At 36.0% G+C, this 21687-nt stretch overlaps 1 protein-coding gene across 1 annotated transcript in view; it reads right to left on the bottom strand.

Moving 5' to 3' along the window:
- Positions 1-21687, bottom strand: part of ERC2 (ELKS/RAB6-interacting/CAST family member 2) — a 362739-nt gene that overhangs the window by 78841 nt on the left and 262211 nt on the right. Inside the window, exon 17 of the mRNA XM_035894657.1 lies at positions 11613-11773. Within this exon, the coding sequence (XP_035750550.1) occupies positions 11613-11773 (161 nt within the window). The remainder of the gene's footprint in view (positions 1-11612; positions 11774-21687) is intronic.

Below are 21687 nucleotides of genomic sequence, written 5' to 3'. Positions count from 1 at the left end.
GTCCATTCTGATATACTGTATCACGCAGTGAGGCTCATACTTCCTACACAAAAACGTTTTCTGTTTTGTAAAGAAAGTCAGAAAATCACTGAAGTCTTCAAAATAATTTTTTTTCAATTAATAATTAAAATACAACAATATCTGGGAAAGAATTCTTTGGGTTTCTATTTATTTATTCTTTATTTTTGTTATGCCCTAAAATATAATCTGAATTTGAGCATTCAAAAAGGAATTAAAAGACCACGAATATTTATCTTTATTTCACAGATATTTAGAAACATGTATTATGTTGCTATGGACAATTAGCCTTTTATCCGATTTTAGTTGGTAGTTTAACTCACCCACCCTAAGGTTTTAATTATCCCCTCAGTCTGCATGCTTAGGCCTCAATTCATGCAGCTGGAAATCTGCCTCAGTGATGTTATAACCTTGTTAATGTAACAAAAGAGGAGTTTACTTAAAACTGTACTGACTGTGGACTTAAGCCAAATTTACTTGAAAGAGGAAAGAGACTGTCAAAAATCCTACAATAAACACAGAAATGCAGTTCTTTCATAACCTTCACCTTAATTCATATAGACAAGCAATTTACATGTAAGTGGATTCATATGGCCTGTGAGGGGCCTCCTCTCTGGAGCTGGACTATTCTTTGTACCCTACCCCCATCTTTAACAAAAAAAGCTCCAACAGCTCGCTTTACAGAAATGGCAGAGTATCTGCAATCTTTTTTAATCACAATAAAACATAATTAAGATAAACATTTATAAAGCTAGTCAGTATCAATAAAGGCAGCATAATTTCAAAAAGCCAATTTCAAGTAAGTTCAGCTAGTCCTTTGTCAAATATGTATTTTAAATTCAATAAAGGTTTTATTTGAAGAGTGTAAAGTTGCACTTCTAATGAGGTAATAGTTACATTAGCCTTAAGTGGAAGTTGCTTGTCATATACTGATGTCGCCCATTCATTCAGTTGCCAAATTACAGTAGGGATTTCCTAAGTTCATCTGTTAATTAGATTCATTTTTAGGCTAGATACTAACAAAAACCTACATTAGACTAAACAAAACATCACAGTATTGAAGTGTTGAAGGGGGATCTTTCCAAGAGAGAAAAAAAGATAAATTATATTTCTTAATACAACTGTGAAAATACTGTAGGTAATTTTCATCCTGATTGGATCCTTATACTATTTTTTTTAAGATGGGATCTGACGGGAGGGGCAGTAGTGGGTAGCTTGGTGGCACACATGTACGCATAACCACAAACCCCATAAAAGACTGTTTTCATTTCACCAGCTTGCTTTCAGTTGTTGACAAAATAATCCATAGGGGTGAGGGGAATAACGGGCACCCAAAACAAAACTGGAAAGCAGTCAAGTTTCTTTCTGAAAGTTTAACTTCTAAAAGTTTAAAAATTTTTCAACAGGTGAAAAGTCTTTTCTTTAAGCCTATGAATGTCAGAGAGTTTTTTTCCACTCTGTTAAGAGGGTATCAGGTTGCTGGATGTCAGATGATGATCTACCACACTTCTTGGGCTCCTATTCTTTAGGTGTTAGGTAATAATCTCTACTTTTTTGCTACTGAATTTCACACTAGTCTCAACATCAGCTCCTGCTCCAAAGGCCACAGACATGAACTACTTACCTTTTGTTTACAGACCACACAGAAAACTAAAAAGAGCTTCTCAAGACAGTCATACAAGACCTGGATGAGGTTGTCCAGCTCACAAAAATACTTAGAAGTTATCAAACACAATAAATCCCCTAAATAGTGATGAGAAAATTCCATATTTTGGAGATTTTAGGGTGAGGGGGTTTAAAAGTTCAGATCGCTCTTCCTATTAACTGCATCCCCCCTTCCTAACCAGTCTTTGGGATGTAGCTTGCCATAACATGCAGACATAACTACCGTGAAGTCCCCTCACTAATGCTCACTAATTGATGCAATAACATCCTATGCTCACACCTCACTGCATTTTATCCAAAACTCTCCCAGTGTGAAGAAATAGGGCAGGATATAAAATTACATTCTTATGGATGTAGATTTAAGTGGAATTTGAATTTTGTTCAATAACTTATATTCACAATCCACATAATGTAAGGATTTGAAAGTACCTAGGCTAGCTTTGATTCTTTGTTGGACACAGAGATGACCTACCCATCCTATCCTATCCAACCTACCTTTGATGACATTTTCTCAGTAACTATCTCTGTTTCCTAATCATAAAGAAAGCTAAGGGGAGTTGAAAAACAAATGAACAAAGTAGTACATTTAATGACTGTCTCTCTCAGACCAATCTACATTTCCCCTCCTACCTAGAAGATGAGAAGCATGTAAACTAGTCTCCAAAGAATGCAAGATGAGTTTGTTGGGAAGCAAAAAAGAAGAATCTCTAGTAACTAGAATGATTTTAGCAATACGGTGGTCCTCAGAGGCCCATGTAGCCTCATTTTGGTCAGAGTCAAATGCAACAAAGATAAACTACATGTTTGAGGTAGGGGTGGTTAGAAACTGGGAAGAGTTTAACCACAAAAAAGTATTTTTACATTTCTAATCTGAGCCAGTAAATCACAGTTGCCCCCTTAGTATCTACATATTCACAAAGCTAAAACTGGATGGGTTTTGAGAAATTCACTATTAAATATGAGGAAAAAATATGTGAAGTCTTTCACTTCCATCCCCCAATACACTTTCAAATACTATAATGCAACATAGTAAGCATAGGATTTTATTAGGATTATGCAAGCTCCTCTACAAATGCAATATTTATTTCTATTTACCAACAACTAAAAAAATGTTTCCACTAACAATATTCTGCATAAATTTGATCTGTCACCAATCTTTTGTTATGTCTTGAAAGGTTTATCTATTCAGTTGAAGCCACTTCACCCTAAGGAAGCAAACCAAGGTATCCTTTTAAGGTGATGTTTATCCCGAAACACAACAGCTTGACTATAAGATGTAGCACAGACTTATATAATGTACCTTCTTAAATAACGCACCTCCTTAAATAGGGTTTTTCTTTGTTAAGATAACCTGGTACACTGCACAACGGTGTGGACATAGCCAAGTTTGTTCAGAATCATAGAAAACTGAGATGAGTTCATCCTAATTTCCACTGTCATCACCTAAGTCACGATCTGTCAGTCTCTGCTAAACAGCAGCACAGCACTGAAAGGAGAAGTGCTTTTCATTAGAAATTCAGTGCTTTAGCACATTTTTGTGTGCTATGCCATATTTTACCAATCATATTTGAATACTCTTTTTACTACAATATTTCTACACTCACATTGTTTAGACAGTGTTGACAGTGACAACATGATACATGTTTCTATTATTATCTTGTTTACTACAGGAATGCTTGATGGCCAGTGAAACATGGGAAGCCATTATGCCTGGCTCTGTATTAATAGAGTATTGATCAGGCTTATACTCTAAATAGGTATGCTAGACACAGTTCAGTCAGGAGGGCATAAACACCACCAGGAGAAGTACTGTGAAGTTCTCTTGGATTTGAAATATGATATGAGTGTGTTTCCCTCCCCAAAAGAGAGAAACTCTTTGACTCATTTTACAGACCTTTATGACAATTCTTACAGGTGTCCATATGTCAGATAGATAAAAGAGTAAATCTTACTCATGCCCTTACAGGCAGAAAGGCTGCCCCATGAGCTCACACATTACACATTAGAGAGCATTAATGAACGCTCTCAGATAATGTGAGAGCAAAACTTCAAGCACATCTTGCACCTTATTAGACACAAGAGAACCCAATCAGAGGAAACAAAGCAATAGGAACTTGGATTTCTTTTTCCACAGTGCACAGAGAAGTACTTGTTTTGCTGGGGGCATGGGGAGGGGGATGAATGAGGAAGGACAGGAAGGAGGCAGCACTGGATTTACTTCATAGCACCTAAGGAGTAATGGGAAGGCAGGGAAAGCCAACCAAACCTTCCCCTTCTGCCACTAAGAAAGCCGCTCCTGTTTGATTGTTTCTGACTCTCTTCTCTCCTGACTTTGTAAGACCTTTTTCTTTCAATAGAAAACATCATCATATACATTTCTAAGCACATTTTATATATTTATACAATATTAAACAATAATCCAGTAATACAGTTGAAATGATGCAAACCTTTAGATTTCTTTGGTTCTCCATTTTCAAAGATCTGAGTTTACATTAAGTTCAGCATTATCCCACTGGGGAGAGCCTCAGCTCGTAATTCCTATCATTGAATTGCACGCCCTGGGTCTCAAGTGTGCAAGATTTGCCACTGAAAAAGGAAAAAAACCCTGACCCATCCTATTTTAAGGTCTAAAATGCAGAAACATCTGCTAGAATCATATTCAGTTGGCTGAGGTTAGGACTATGGGAGCCTGCAGTTGATCAGTGCTGCCCTAGGTGTCACGGAGGCCAATGGGAATTACACTAAGAGGGTTTCAGTAGACAAGGGCGTAATTCAGTCAGCTTTAAAAAAATCCATGAAAGAGGAGCCTAACTTTTTCTTTCTTTTTTTACTTTCAGCCTCCTACTCCTTCCTTTCTGTCTTTTGAGCCACTTGTTCTTTTGAGTGTATTATCAGAGGTGGAGGCCTTCACATTCCCATGCTGGCTGAACTTCGAAACAAATGCCATCCTATTTCATCATTCTTATCATCACTATTTTTTTTAGCTAATAAAAGCACTTATAAGATAGTTTTAAAACAAAACATATATAGCTTTGTCAAGATCAGTAATTACAGAGTACAGGTTTTTTCTATAGTATTGCTCTTCTGGTAAAATTATTTTGTTGCTTCTATTTTCTTATGTTAAAAAAAAAGTTGTTGTGCAATAGAAACCAGACAAAAAGTGTCTAATACTTAGTAGATAGCATACAAACTTTTCCTGCTTTATCTAAAAAGTTAAGATTGCTAAACTCTCCAGTAAGTTAACTTTAGATAAAAATAGTAAGCTTCCTTAGAAAATAGAAACATACTTCAGAATATACCTTTCCTTTGGATTTTCATTCTACAGGTTTGCACAGCCCTCTTCATTTCACCACTGCCCATGTTTCACTGAATACTAACTCATAGACCCTTCTCACTTCTATACACTATACTTCTCACTTATACAATATAGGACAACAGAAGATGCAAAAGGCTATTCAAAGCGTGACCTTTAGTCTTTCCAGAGTATATTAGTTGACTTAATATAACTGGTTCTCAAAAAATATTTTTTTTTTTTTTAAATCTTCTGATCATTAACTGTGTTTCATTGTAAGGGAGCAATGTGGGAGGAAAGAGCTAAAACAAATTTTACGAACATAGTTCAAGAACAACAGCCAAAGAATATAAAGTAGCTGCCATTTATGGACTTCTTGTCCATGAATTTGTCTAATGCCTTTTTGAACCAGCTCATGCTACCCTTCCCTCTGTGGAAGCAAGTTCCAGAAGGTCACCAGTCAACCACTCCATAAAGTAGCACTTCTCTCTCTTTCAAATTGATCACTGATTAACTTCAGCAAGTGCCTGATATTCCTCATGCTGGGGGATCTGGCAAACAACAGCTCTACATTCAGTTTATGCCTTCCTTTGAGATTCTGCAAACTTCAAACATAGTCTCCCCCTGCCTTCCCCTTCACAGAGGGAAGAGTCTTTAAGCCTCTCCCTCATAAAGCAGCTGCAGGATCCCCTTGATCTTTCTACCATTCAGGTTCTGGGGAAAGTACTCACAGAATAAAACCCCCAAGAAGCATTGTAGAATTTCCAACATAAAATGAGTGCTAGAGCATTGACTGTTATTCTTCTACTAAGACAAAGTACCTGAATGGGTAGAGAATAATGGCAACAAAATGGGAAAGAAAAATGCAACTGTGCAGAGGGGCAACTACCATCAAAGTCCCTTTCAGCCTGGAAGGTGGCTCAAACCATATGGATCACAGAAACCTGGAAGGTTATTTTTACAACTAGAGAGCCAGAAGATTAAATTTCTATAGTTTCTTGAGAACATTATAGTCATGGAAATGTAAGATAATTAAGTGAAAACGCTTATGAGATGAAGAAAACAAGCTGGTAAAAATCCAGACCCATTTTCTAGATAGAAAAGTATATTTATTTATTATAACCATATTACATGTTGTCTGGAATATGTTTGAACTCTTTCTGGTTCGGCTTCACGCAATGCTTCTGTGGTGTAAGAAGCCCTACAGCCATTCCATAAGAGAGGCAGACTTTACTGGCAAAGGTTGTTACCACACTCTCCTGCTGTCTATAGGGGACAGGAAACATGGGAGAGGATCCTTTGCCTGGATACCCATATAAAAGCAGGCAAAATACAGCCTCTCGTATCACATTTTGGAGAAATCCTAAACTGATCTTACTAACCTTCAATAGCAAGTGGCAAACTATTTTGAAAGTAAATGATGACCTTAACAAGAACAAAATGAAGAAAAGAAATGGCACACTTTCTTCCCATGCTGCTGTAATTCCAAACATCACAAATCTTATAAAATAAAATAAAATAAAATAAAATCATTTAGTCTGAACATGTAAGACTCTCAAGTGAATAGGAACTTGGTGACACTCATACGTCTTTAATAAGAGAAGCGCTTTGCCAAGTAAACAGTTTGCTCATTCTATTCTCACAGAGAGAAACATTTTATTGCTTTGTGCCCCTTCGTTGTTTACAAAAGAAAAACATCTCTTCATTTTAGTGAAGAAAGCTTCTGTTCCAGAGAACAAAGCCTTCATTTGGGTTTCTCTAATCTTTATGGTGTTTGCAAGTTGGTGTCAAAAATGTTAGTCAAGGCATGCTGTGTTACAGGTCTGTGGGGCAAAAGCAGTCACAGGAGACTTTCCACCCAAGTTAGAAGGAGACCACATTACCATTCTAACTACTTCCTATGGAAGTCACAGTTGTATCAACATCCTGCTGTTTTGTTTGTATTTAACTTGGGATATGACTCTCTACACTCTCAGCATGAATCCTACAATTAAATGGAAGCAGTCCATAGGTTACTAAAAAACAGTCTAGTGTTCTACATTTGAAATAGTACCATTTTTGAGACAATCAGCTTGCTAGCCATTCACTGAACAGGTTTACAGTATACATTACCACAGTTGAAACAAGTGAAAATAATCCCTCTAATAAAATTACAAAAAACAGTAAACTGCTTTCTGAAAATTATTTTTTTCTCCACAGCTATTTATACACTAGGCTGTTATCTAACCTATTAAGTAAAGATATATTCAAGAATTCACATTAGAGAAATTACCATAGCTATCTCTCTCAAAATATAGACTGTATTAGATTTGAAAAAAGTATTTTAAAATTATCCTAATTTCAAAATAATAATTTATTAATAATCTAAGAAACCTGATCCTTTTGTATTTGTTTAAACTGCAATTCAGAGAGTATCCTTTATTGTATCCATTACTACTTATTTAGCCTAGAACTATCCTGAAGGTAGGTGCTGGCTCTCTTTAGAATATATTAGCATTTAAAAAAGGAGCATAAATTAAGCATCTTTGCCCAAATCTTTTAGTTAAACATCTCCATTTCCAATGTAGGCAAGAGAAATGGTTATCTACCTTCTTGCTTTCCTTTCTGAAAAGAAGGGGGTGGGGGAAAGCACTGCCTAGCCATGATACAGAAAGCAGGCAGTGTCTATAGGGAAGCTATCATTTTAAGTGGTTTTAAAGAGTGAGTTCCAAGCAATTTCAGAGACTACTTCCAACTTTAAATCACCTTGCCAGTTTCTCCTACCTTGCTATATTACTTTCCACATCCTTTCTGTTGTTCCAAAGAAGGAAATTAACTCCATGACTACATGCAAGTAGAGTCCCTACAATTTCATCAGGGATTTTCCTGTCAATGAGCGTCATGCTTCTGGCCTGTGTATGCACGGAACAGGTGAATTGCATACACAATTACTCTGAAATGTTCCAGATGCACTGGATTTACTACTCACATAGAGATTTCAGAAGAGCTTTGGACCATAGCTGTACCCACAGCAATGAGGAAGAAACCACTACCCTGTGGGTGACAGAACCTTCTGGGGTGGAGTAATTAGGACATAAATAAAGGAAAACATGTGGAGTTCCTCTCCTTTTCCCTCCCCAAGTGCCAGGCTGAGATGGTGATGGATGGAAATAGTAACAGGAGAATGTAAGGCAGGGACATGAGCTGACTTGTCCAGGTGCTGGAAACATGTCTAGATTCTCTGGACGTCCAACAGCCCTTGTCAGAGCTGCAGCACAGATGTGCAATCCCCAACTTCTACTCCAGTAAAATTTATAGATGGAAAAAAGGGGTATGTCTGCAAAAAACCAGATGAATGGTAAACTTCCTTATATATCTGCCACAAGTACTTCATAAAGCATTTTAACTTCCCTACAAACTCTGACTGTGACTCTCTAGTTTTACATCTTACACCTTAGGCTGTGATCCCAACTTCCAGAATCCATTCAAAGTCCCTCTTCATCCCTGCAATATCCTCAAAATGCCATTATGAAGCCACGCTTGAATTTCCTGCACTAAAAGGAGGGGACCAGTCAGACCAGGTGACAGACAAACAGACAAGACACATTCTCTTCCCTGCAACAAGACAAGCTTCCTGCTTACTCTGTGAAGCTGCTCATACTCTGTCAAACCAAGCAGATCCAGACCCTGGTGTTGCACCTGAGACTGGCATCTAGTGGCAAATACAAGTGCCCTCTCCTTGTTTGACAAAGCAGCTGAACCACTAATCCAGCAGGTAAAAGTGCAGTATGTGTTCCCCACTTCTGCAAAGAGTGGCAGCTGGTGGGACTGAATGCTCAGTGGAAGAAACATGTTATCCACTTCTTTCCACAAATATTTCATCCTTGACTATACACAGGTGCTGTTAAATGAATAAAGTAAACATACCTAAAAACATAGATAAGCAATATTAATTTATTTTCAGTGAAAAAAAAATGGTGGACAGTCTTAAACAAAGGAAGGGATGTTTAATTTTATACTGTCACTGTAGGAAAATTTACTACAAAATCTAATTTAAAAATAAATTTTTTTTGGACAGCACAGCAATGTTCTATTTTTGTTAGCGAATGAAAGGACTAGTAGCTGGTTATTTTACTATGAGATCTTTAATGCTTCATTACTGAAGTAATCTGATTTAATCCACATAAGAGAAAATACATATTATTCTGGAAATTTGTAGTGAATTTCAGGGCAAAGCCACTTCCAACAAAACTGATTTAGCAATACCCACAGGTGATGGCATGAACTCTATCACAGTCAAGGAAATTACCTTTCAAACTCTTGGCAAGAATTTCGTTCAGCATACTCTGAAAGTTTCAGAGCGCTGAGTGTATTGCTAAAGGAAACACTCAGTAATTAACAGTTGAATCTCAAAAATTAAGAATTCACAGATCTTCAAGTCAAGTCTTTTTGGGGATTAATCCCATTGTCACTCACTGCTAAGTGCAATGTTTGTCATTTATCTAAGTCACTGAAAGATCATCAAATTTATGCAAAACCACAAGGAATTTTTTTTTAATCTTGTATATAAACACATTTCTAAGTAGAGTAAACACCAGAAAAAGTTAATTTAAGAGGTTTTAACCAAGAACCCCCCAAGTTTTGATAACAAAGTTGGGGGGGGTGGATTGGTTTTTTTTTCTGTTTTATTTTTAACTTCAGTGGTTGCTGCTTGAAGATTACATGCATATAATTTAAAAGGTGAACTAACAAAAAAGGTGATGATAATTTTTTTGTCTTTTCCCTCACATGCCATTAGACTTTTTTTTATGACTATTAGCTCTCCAGGTCAAACTATCTCTTTCAAAGGGAAAATTATTTTGACCATTTCTAAAAAGATAATCTATCCCATAGAGTAAAATCCATTTTCCCTAAGGACAGGCATTTATTTCACATGCATATATAAAGCAATTTTAATATTACATAAATAGTCATTTATCTATACAGCTATCTAATTTTGTTACAAGCAGATTTATGAGTTTTGGAAGGAACTACCATATAGGAAAGGGCATCTGTATGAAAGCATTGTGGATGCCTTGTGGTCATGAAAGTATGCTCCACAAATAGGCATTTCTGAAACACACAAAAAAAAATCCCACCACATCACAATGCAGAAACTTCTCCTACCCTCAAGCTCTTCATATTACAAAATGAATAAGCTTTTCTAGGCCGGCCTTGTGAAGTTGTCAATTCATTGTGCTCCTTCTTGCGGACTTCCAGAAAACAAAAACAATGTCTGGAAAAAGTAGTGTTGATATACTTCTAACTACCAATTTTTAAGTTCAGGCCAATTGAAACATTTCTATGGATGACAAATACATTTTTAAAAGACATTAACATGTCACACTATGGAATACAGAATTTTTTTTAAACTATCACTTATCAAGAAATAATAAGTGCATTGATTTTTTTCTTTTATACTCAGATATAGAAAGAGCACAAAGCATTAAGACAATTAGGCAAAATGATGGATTTGAACACATGCTGCATTTTACTGTTAACATGTATGCGTAACTTCCATTAATGTCAGTATGAGTTATGTGTGCACTGCTAAAATAATATGACCATAACAAAATTATTTCCTCCAGAACTAATACAGTAATATTTTCAATAGACATTTGGGGGAAAAAAAAAAATCACGTTTAGAAAGTAACATGCAAATCTTCCTCCAAACTTAACACTTTGGAATTCTTTAAAATCAATCTTTTTTTTTTCACGTTGGCATGAAGTTAAGAATAACTTAATGTTTATCTCCTTCCATAAAACTACTTTTCATTTAACGTGTACTTACCTAGTTTCCAGTTCAAAAAGACAAGCCAGATAATGAACAAGATAAAGCTGCTAGCCATTCTTACTCTAAACTTCCTTAAAGAACTGAATGTATATGGGAACATGTAATGACAACTGAAGAAGTTATCTAAAACTGACAACTGACTGTAGCCAGTAAATTAAGATGGATCTTGGCAATGTCAGCCAGACGGGCCTAGAATGCAGAGTTATGTTTGGAACTTGAACATAATATAAGCATAGGAAATCATCATGAATGTTCTTAAACACACAGTTTATGCCTATTTAACTGGAAGCTAGCAGCCAAAAAACTGTAACCCCTGAATATTAAATCAAAAAAAAAAAAAAAAAGGATAAATAGAAGTTATGGTCAATGCTGCCAATTAATAAATTATCATAAATTATCAGAGAGAAGACACACTATTTTAGTATATTACTATAACACAGAATTATGATTATTCTGTCAGTGGATATCTGGGTCTTATCTAGCTTCTACAATCTGTTTTTCAGAATACCTTATTAATAAAAAAAAGTAATGCCACATTTAGTATATTATGTTGTAATGCAGCAGTTTTATAACATTTGTCATATGCATATTTCAGTGAACAATTTCAAAAATGAAACTAGTGTAATGAAATATCTGAATTATTTCTAAGATGTTAACTAATACATGTATATCTAGTAATTTGTTTAGTATATCTTATTAAAGAACCTGAAATTAAAATTTACATTTAATTTATATTCAATAGCAGTCATGTAGTCCTTCCCATACGCAGAGCTCAAACAAAATTAATAAGTATGCTCTAGAAAACAGAGAAATCTATGCACTTACTTCATTTCTAGAATTTCTTCAAGCTGTTTTCTTCGTTCTATTCTCAGGTTAGCCAGATGTGCTTCTTTTTCAGCCAAAGACTGCTGTGTTGAGGCTAGACGGGCTTTGGTAGAATCTAATTCTTGTCTAGTCTTTTCTAGTGCATTCATCAGCTCTTCTACCTAAGAGAGAGAACTTTTTAAGCTCCATTTTCTTTAAAATAAGTCAATCTTAAATCTACATAAATCCAGAAAAAAACCACCAAACACAAAAGGAATTATTTTAAGTAAATGGCTGTTCAATTCCATTCCTATCTTAACTATTTTAAAAACTAACAGAAGTAGTCTTTAAATACCAAAAAATCTTAAACTATCCATGAATCCATTGAGTAATAAGCAATATTTATACAAAACAAAACTAACACAGATCACCAGAAACCTATTTAACCTGGGCCACTGCGACAGACACAATTTATGAATAATTTCTGCACCATTTATATTATTTAAATTCAGTGTGGTGGTAATTCATCATAATAGTAATTTCAGAAATTTTGGATGCAGGTATAGATACATATTTTAATATAAAACTGGTCATGACAAACCATGTATTTTTCATCAAAAAATGCACACCCTTCTATGCAGAACAGGTTGCCCAGGGAAGCTGCAAACTCTCCAATCCTTCAGTATTTTCAGATCTTGACTGAATGAAGCCTGGAGAATCTAATCCATCTTCACAGTTATCCCTGCTTTGAGCAGGTGTTTAGACTGCAATGCTTCTACTGGTCCCTTCTAACCCAAATTATTCCATGATTCTGAACTTTAAACGTCTGTTACTGCTCTAATAACAACAGACTTCCTCATGACAACTGTGAGAATCTCTGAAGTATGAAATATAGGCAAGTTAGGGTGGTCCCACTCTTTCTTTAGCATTGGTAAATGACAACTAGATGTAAGATAAATTGCTTATTGCATGAATACAGAAAACCATCATCTTTTCAGAAAACCAAATTCAGAAGTAAAAAAAGTGTATGACATGGTCTATCACATAAAAAAACAGTAAAGAATGGAGGCTACACGTGACACCTGTCTGGCAGTAGAAAATTTACTTGTAGGGTGAATCCTTATATTCACAGTAACCAGTGTCTCTGGTAACCAGGACACCAGTATGATTTCCCCCGTTCAAATGACACAGTTCACATTAAGATCTGTAAGTAAAAACAGACTTAATTTGGTTTTATGAGATAAATGATTTAAATAATGAATGCCCCATTTCCTGTATTTTCTTTCTCACCTCCTCTGTCCAAATATTAACATTTTATAAATTAGTCAACACTTCAGGTAGAACATCTAAATAAAATGAAATGGGAGAGAGGATATATTCTAGTTGTTCATGTTATGCAAGTCATTGAAAAATGTTCACTTTTGCTGGTATATTGAGAAGTCTGACAATAAGTCTATGGAGAAAATAAGATGTTTTCACCCAAGTTTGTGCTTAATTGTTGTCTGTTGTTGTTATCCAAATCCTACTAGCATGCAATCAGTGTTCGTAAGCCACATATTTTTGTTTCAATTGTTCAATAAAGCAAAATTAATAATACAGTCTTCAGCAAATTATAATGACAACTCACATCCTGTTTGAAAAGGACATACTGATTACTTACCCCTTCTACACCAGCTGCATCTACATCTTTACAAATACTAATAACATCAATGTAATACTAGAATATGTCTGATACCCTTCAGTGCATAAGAAGCTATATTTCATAAATGCAGAGTCAGAATTACCAATAGCACTGAAACTACTGATGTTCAACCTTCCACTCAGAAAGCAAAACCAGTGTAATACTGACATAAATGAAATAGCAAGGAGTGCAAATTGTGCAGTAGAGTCCGTGCAGGTGCAAGATTCCACTAAAGCAAACCATGAAGAAATATGAAGGCTTTAGAGATCTTTGTAAAATTACTGTCTAGTGAACTTTCACAGTAGAAGCAGCAAAGAGAAAACATACTTAAGAGAACTAAAAAAAAAAAAAAAAAAAGCTGGATTTGCACTTAAATCCCAGGGAAAAAAAAAAAGCTAAAAAAACAGAAGGAGAGATCATATTTCTTTAAAAATATACTCAATTTCTAATATAACATCAGATACTTCATTTTCTGCTTTAGCACAAGAACACAAACCCATGCTGTTTCCAACAAGGACAAGGCCTCAGCTACTAAAATGTATGATATTTCTCCATGTTTTCTTGGGTTATTTCTTAGGCTCGTCCTTCTGTTTTTTAAGAAGTGCATATAGTTTCTGCTCAGCCTCCAGCCTGTTTGTTAACTCCAGGCAACATACATTAATGGAAACAGTAGTAAGGATTCAAGACTGTGAAGTCATTCATTCATACAGAGTCTTGCTTTGAGACAGTACTGTTAAACACCAAGTCACTCCACAGTTGCAGATTTTTTTGGCAGATGAGAACATTAAAAGGCAGAAAAGTAGCACTTGCATATCTTTAGGATCATTGCCCTCTTTTTCCTGCAGGTTCAGCTGAATTTAGTACCTATCCCGTTGACTGACTGAATGCTCACCTAAGTTCTGATATATCACATCAGTCAAGTTTTAAAACATTTAAGGGAATTAAAGACTTGTGGAAAACAAAGCTGTGGATTTGTTAATATATATTAATAACATACCCTTATATTACCAGACAAAAGAGATCACAGTTTAAGAGAGAGGGGGGAAAAAAACCTTTAAAAATGAAAACTTTTTCAAACCACAAATCGTTAACACGCATAGACTTGTAAGTTATACCTTCATTTACACTTTCAACACAGTATTTGCCAGCTAGTTCTTCCTTCATTTTTTGAGTATGACCCAAGTTCAGAGTTGTATGTTTTCCTAGTTAACTGTCTCACCACACCTACAGCAGAATTCAACTGGCAGGCATGTGCAGAAGAAACTGATTTTTTTTTTTAATCAATTACTATCAAATGTAAATGTGTGAATAGTGAAGTTGCACACACAATTATCTTAGCACATTTATTATATAGCTATAGAAGATATAGTACAATGGAAAATTAAACACCGAAGGCAGTATTATCTAGACATAAAAGTCTAGGGGGAAAAAAGCATTGTAAACCAAACCAAATTCTTAGTGTAAGCTCATGTTCACTTCTTCGATACTAGAATTAAAACGATAGCAGAAAAAAAATTAAGGGTTAATGTTGATTTACTACCTTAGTCCTACTGTAAGAAATGGAAGCAAATCCAGTACTACTAGTGCATAATTTTAGCTTTCTGACCTATGGCAAATGCTTGTTCTGCTGCATTTAGGGACACTTCATCTAGAGAATAATGTGCGTCCAGGAGTCCCTCCCTCTTCAAAGCACTGGTATGGCCCCTGCCTTCCAGTTTCTTTTTAGTTTTTCCACTCTCCAGATATTGAACTGAGTCCTCTATTGACATAGCAGTTCATAATGACCACGTAACACATTTACACACTTTTCTTACCACTGCAAAAAGGATTAAGATAATGTTTGTATTCATGACCGCATTTGTAACCTGTACCATCTCATCGAGCCATTCTCCTCCCAGACTGAAGCATCTATTCTACCTTAATTATTACACATGCATCCTCAAGACCTTTATTTATACAGAAATACAGAAAAGTCTGTCAAGGTAATTGTTGTTGATCAGTAACACATTCTAAAATCCAAGCAGCATTTTAAATGCCTTTACGTGCCGAAGCTTTGTCATGGGGCAGGCATTGTCACTATGCAAGCGATGTTGATGTTCTTCCAGGGCCAGGGATGCCAGCACAGCCACAAAAACTGCAGCACCTCTGCCTTGCAATGAGACCTTTGGGGAAGGCTGAAGTTAACATCTCCAAACCCCCTTGAGGCTGCTGAGGCGCAGCTCCTGACCCAGCCTGGCAAAACAGTGTCTGAAAGCTTGCTCATTTTTTCCCCACTGTATCTATTAGCCTAACTACTTCTAACCACAGACTTCACCATTTTAGATACCAGCTGAAGAATTAATAAGAATTAATGTTTTGAAAGAGTTTGCTGTGGAACTTCATGAAATACAAAGTTCTTTGCTAGTAAGTACTGTATGCCCTGAATCCATTAACTAGGTTTTCTTCCCCTTTATAAGACAACAGCTACGTTTTATCCTATGCATTTTCTAATAAAAGCCATTTTTTTTTCATACTTTCAGAAAGCCTAACTGACCTCAGCATTTCAAGGATTTTATTAAAATCACTACTAGAATTAAGTTTACATTTCAAAATGGCAGAAAACCAGCAAACCAAACTACTGTAATTCTTTCTTAGTTTTGAGTCTATTTTAAATGAACACTTTCTACTTCTGCAGCTTCACATTTTCAAGTCCAATCAGCAGTGTTTCACAGTAAGATAAGAGGAGAAAAAGAAATGAATGTGGCTGAAATATACATCTGTGTTACCAGATTCTGCAAATTAAAGAAGGTTAGAGTTCAAATGAATGACAGTTTATTAAAAATGCCCTGGAGCATTCTTAATTCCAGATTGGATTCGGCTCAGCACAACTCATGCTAACATAATACTGTTCCAGTTTGTGGGAATAAGAAGGGGGAGGGACAATTGCATGTTTTCTCAGTTCAAGTATAATGTATTTCTGTAGGATGACGAAGAGCTGGCAACTTTCCAGCAATCAAGGTTAGTACTATTAGTATTACTATCTTTAAAGGCACTTCATGGCACTTCATTTTAGCAATTATTTTAGTGATAAATACAAGAGTTTTGGATTTCCCTAACTGACTTCTTCAAGTATCAGTAGCTACACAAAAACTCCATACCTACTTTAATTGAAAACCTAATCTTGACTTAGTACACACAGGTAATTTATGAATTTTATATAGTAAAATAAAATAAACAAATCCTACTATTTACTTATAAATTCTTCACTTTTCTTTAATAGAAAAATATTAACCATTATACATAATAATGAAAAAACCTGACAAACTATTACATTCACCCAGTACAGGTTTATGTGAGCTGCATTTTTATAAGTCAGCCAGCGTAAAAACTCATCCAGTTGTTTTCAAAGGTGCTTTTTTTTTCCCCATTCACCAAGGAAACCCCCCCCCCCTTTTTTTTTTGCCAAGTTACACACTGTATAAATTTTGGTTATCTCCAGTTCTGTCTAAAGATCAATTAATAAAAACTATATTTTTTTTCCCCTCTCTCCCCCCCGATGATTAAGCATGAGATTGCAAAAAAGGAAAGACTATAATTCCTTAAAGTCTCTCTTTGTGGCTTTCCTACAAATTTATTCTGTCACTGGACTAAAAGGACATAGGTAACACATTCACAGAGATGAGGGAAAAGAACTAAAAACCTGGATTCATACACACAAATATCCACTTACCAGCTCTTCTGGCTTACAGGCTGGAGCCTTTGGCTTTTTACACTAATGGATTGCCTATGCTTTGCATAGTGAAGGATGAGTGCCAGGCAGCCCAGGATCCTGTACCGGTGGCTGCTGGCCACACAGAGAACCACCCTATCTCATGACTAATTCAATTACACACCTACAGGAGGTCCAGCACAAGTCATGTGGACCTACTGCTCTTCAAATTCCCAACACTGTCCTGCAGTATGGTTTGTAAGTACCTTGTTTCTTTCTGTTTCTAATGGGAATTTCTCCAGTGTACAACTGCCTAAACAGTTTCATTACAAAGGTGTTTTTCACAAAAGCAAACAGACGTAGTAAAGTGTCATACTGAGCTTTGCAAGACATGGAAATAAACTCTTTGTCACCCTGCCCTCCACTCTCTTCCCATCCCATTTGTCACCCGTAGCCAAATTCCTCACCTCTTGACTCCTTCCATCACAGCTTTTAAACCCAGGAAACAGGTCTAACAAAACCAGTACAGCTATGGAGGCTGATGTTCCTCATCCTTTCCAAATGAAGAAATTAGACACATGTTCTCTCTCACAATTTTGGATATTGACAGAGAAGAAAAAGTAACCATACTCTAGAATGTATGTAAGCTTTAAAATAAACATTGTAAGTGAAGGATTTAACAGAAAATTAAGTAGAACATTTATTAAATCCAGGGTAATAGTTCATTTTCAACCTGGGGTAGTTTTTTTTAAAAATCATACTAGACTAGGCAAGTAGGGCCCAATAATATCAACCAGCAATGCAGTGATAGTACAAAACAAATTACCAGAAGCACTGAAATAGCAATCCTCATGAAATGGCTTGCCATCACCATAGGAACACAACAGCACAATTATCAAATGGGATGCCATACTGCAGAATTTGTAATCAGAAACATTATTGAAATTATTACATAAAGTAGGGTTGAAAATATTTTCATTGTTTTGCTAAGTGCTATGTTAACAATACATGAGGTTTAATTTTATTCAGATAAAAAAGAGAGACAGTATAGATATAGCACATATTTCCCACCTAGACTTGTAGGGACCACAGTCAGGGAAAGAAGGTACTTTAGTTTCCTTAGCATGTCCTTGCTGGCTGTCCCATGGTGGCTACCCATTCTGTTAATTTGCATTAGCACGGTGTTATGATAGAGACACATGTCCATCTCTGCATAAAAATATTCTAGAATTTAGCAGATTCTCATAGATTAAAAGAAATACATATCTTAAATGGAAGGATTAATAATGTAGCAGTCTTTATGAAGTTAATTTAAGATTTTGCAAGACACTTCCGGGAACTGTATTAAAATTATTAACTTTCTTTATACTGGCAGTTAGAACTTCAATCATCTTTTATTCTAAACCTCCATAGTTTAATAAAGTATAGGAGCACAACAATATAATTCTTGGATTCGTTATCTGTCTTCCATTTAATATAGTTATTTCACCTATAATTGAAAAACATAATTAAATAATTTTGGAAAATATTGGTAATAATCAGTTAAATAGAATAATAATCAGTTTAAAAAGCTAAATGGAAGCAACAACCAGAGGCAACAACAAAAATGTTTATAAATATATATAGTTTCAATTAAATCAAACAAAACCGATGCTATAAATAATATTAGCCTCTGTGCTCTAGGGTCATGTTTCTAGACAGATGAAAACAAAAACTATTCTCAAGTGCAAACAAAAATGATGCTTCCACTGCAGTCCCAGGAATACTGTCATCAATTTAAACACTTCATCTTGTGAAACAGAGCTGGCCTCCACTTACAGTATTCTCAGTTAATTTTGATTAAAAAACACTGTATGACAACCCAATGACAAAATTTGAATGTGACCTCCTGCAAAACTGAAAATGATGGGAATACTCCTCACAGATGCAGCTGGAAAGTTTTACCCTAAATAAAAGCTCTTTCATTAGCAGCAAAATACAGCTATATGATGGAGTAATTAGTATCACGTTCTGATTTTGCAATGCTCTATAAATTAGAAAAAAACACCTCAGACCATGTCAATAAAGATACAGTATTCAAAGTGTTGCAAGAATCAGTCAACAAATGTTCTTTGTCCAAGGTAAACTTCACACTGACACGGCCTAACTCACCATCAGCCTCATTCAACTCTAGAAGTCATCCAGACATGCAGCGTAATGGAAACAAGACCAAGCACCTGAGCAATTGTGTAATTCATTCCACTTCTTACAAAAAAAGCAGCATCTTTTTAATTTTTTTCATTTAGTTTGAAAATTAATTCTTTTGTTGACTTATCTTAATAGGTTTTTCTCCTTATCCACTGAGCTTCACTTGAGCAAGTCTGTGATTGTTTTAAACGGCTGTTGGCCTCAGTTCTGCACTAACTTATACTTGTCTGATACTGTGCAAACCTAATTACAAAAGTAGCATTAAAGGTGTTTTATAGTTGTGCAAATGAAAGCAGATTTAGATACAATAAATTGATAAATTACAGAGCTCAACCTAATGTTTTCAGAAGTATAAAAAAATATGTCATTGAATTAGTTATTGAACATATGTTGATTTCAGTAGGGCACTCAATTGTCCTACAGGATATTGTATCTGGAAGAGGACTCCTACAGACTGAAAACAATTACGCTGTGTGATTTCAGTGTTGAGTCTTTTTAGATAAACCATGCAAGTAGAGCAGAGCAACTCTTTAGCTGGTGTTAAAGTACAGCGCTGTCAGACTGGCCTTTCTGGTTAATGTCAATAGCACTGCGTATAAAAGGTGACTAAAGTGTGTACAAATGTTGATCTTTGGAGAAGGCATGCCTAGAATCATACACACATCTACTATTTCATCCACCAGGTCAACTTCAGGGAGAGAGGGCAAATTGGGAGTTTTCTTGCCAAAAGTTGATTCTTAGCACACTTGTTAAGTTACACTGCACAAAGCTATTTCCCCACTGCATTTAATCCATAATCCCAAAATATTATTAAAGTTCGAAATGCTTCTCCTTTAAAATATTTCCAAGGGCAACAGAGATTCACATAGTATGTGTAAAGTCTTACTGCAAACAGGTAGTTTATGTACATAAGTTTCTCCACACACTACAATGTGCTTACATATTGTGAAATAGCAAGTAAGATTTATTAAAATGAAAATGTTATTGTACAAAAAAACCCTGGATATTTTTACATGAGAAATCCCAGAAAATACAGTTTCCTATCTAGTTTTGACACAAGCTAAATAATATTAATATGCATCAAGATAAATAAAAGGTATAGCTTCTGCACCAAAGAGGCCTGCAGGGGACAACAAAATGTCTGACAACTGGATTCCATTATTAACACATGATAAGCTAGGAATGATCACAGTTTACAATCAGCATGTCACATTTTCACAGCGCTAAATAGAAATCTTGCTCAAATAGTAGCTCCCTGTTCATGAATCTATCCCCACACCTACTACACAGAAATAAGCTTTACTGGATAAATCAGTCACAGATCACAGTGCCTCCCCTCAATCAACAGGCCTAGAGAGAAATTCCCTGGGGGCGGAAGAAGCTGTGCTGGAGGAGCAGGATGCCGAACTGAATTCAAAAACAGTCACAGGAAATACTACTTGTGCAAAAAGGGAGCCAGATGTGAGGGTGGCTGCACCGCCTGGTGCCTCCGAGAGCAGGGCTGCTGGCACTTTGCAGAAGCTGAGAAGGCAGTAACAGAGCCCACAGATGCCTCTGCAATGCTGGAGGCACACTAGCTCAGGAGGAAACTATGCAGCAGCTAAACAGATCCTTACACATAATTGCACAAACAGCATGCAATGCTGCAGAGCAAAGATGCAAAGATACAGAATGCAGAGTTAGACACACACAGAACATGCAGAACAGAAAGTGTGGGAATGGCTTGCCACGATTACAGAGATGGGAGAAAAGTCAGGTAGAGGAGAGAACACTGGCAAGGGCAGGAAGATAGCCCAAGAAATACTGTCCTTCCGAAACTGCAAAATTTTCCTCAATCACTATCTGAAGGAAGGAAGAGGAAGTAAAGAGACTTTGTAACACTGGTTTTACTCCAGGTTAGCTTCTGAAGAAATCATCTCCATCTCTTTGTGAAATACAGCAGCAGTTAACAATGAATATAAACATTACTGGGAAAAACAAAGATGCTGAATTACAGAACTTGCTCTTTTCCAAGCAACAAAACCACATTGTCTGACTATCACTGAACCAAAACAAGGCTTAGTGAGGATGCCCAGATGAAGAAAAAGAGCTGTCACTTAAATTATTGCATCACCTACAATGAAAACAAATATTTCTATTCTGTCACATCCATTTGTGAGAGTTTGGCCCAAGTATAAAAATGCAAATACTGTAATTCACAGTTCCAGCACATAGACTTTTTGTTTGTCTCCCCCTCATGCAGTTAATGATATACCAGCCAAATATGCATTTGGCAATGCACTTCTGACTGATAGATTTTGTTTCGCTAGACTGAAAAAGGGGCGGAGGAGAAGGCTATAATACTTACACCCCTGTTCATCTTATCTCTATACTATCCCAGAGTACTTATCCCAACCAGGTATGAGAAAATAATAGAAAAAGGCAGTAGAAAATAGTGCTTAGCTCTCTGTTCCATAAATTCAGCTGCTTCAACCCTCTCATAACTGTCCACAAATACTCCCCCCACTGTGATGATCTGCAAGTCAATTTGGCTTCCAATG

This window comes from Egretta garzetta, unplaced genomic scaffold (assembly GCF_000687185.1).
Source record: "Egretta garzetta isolate BGI_Z169 unplaced genomic scaffold, ASM68718v1 scaffold215, whole genome shotgun sequence".
Classification (NCBI taxonomy): Eukaryota; Metazoa; Chordata; class Aves; order Pelecaniformes; family Ardeidae; genus Egretta; species Egretta garzetta.
The sequence above is the reverse complement of the archived record's forward strand: the minus strand, read 5'-3'. Positions and strand labels throughout refer to the sequence as shown.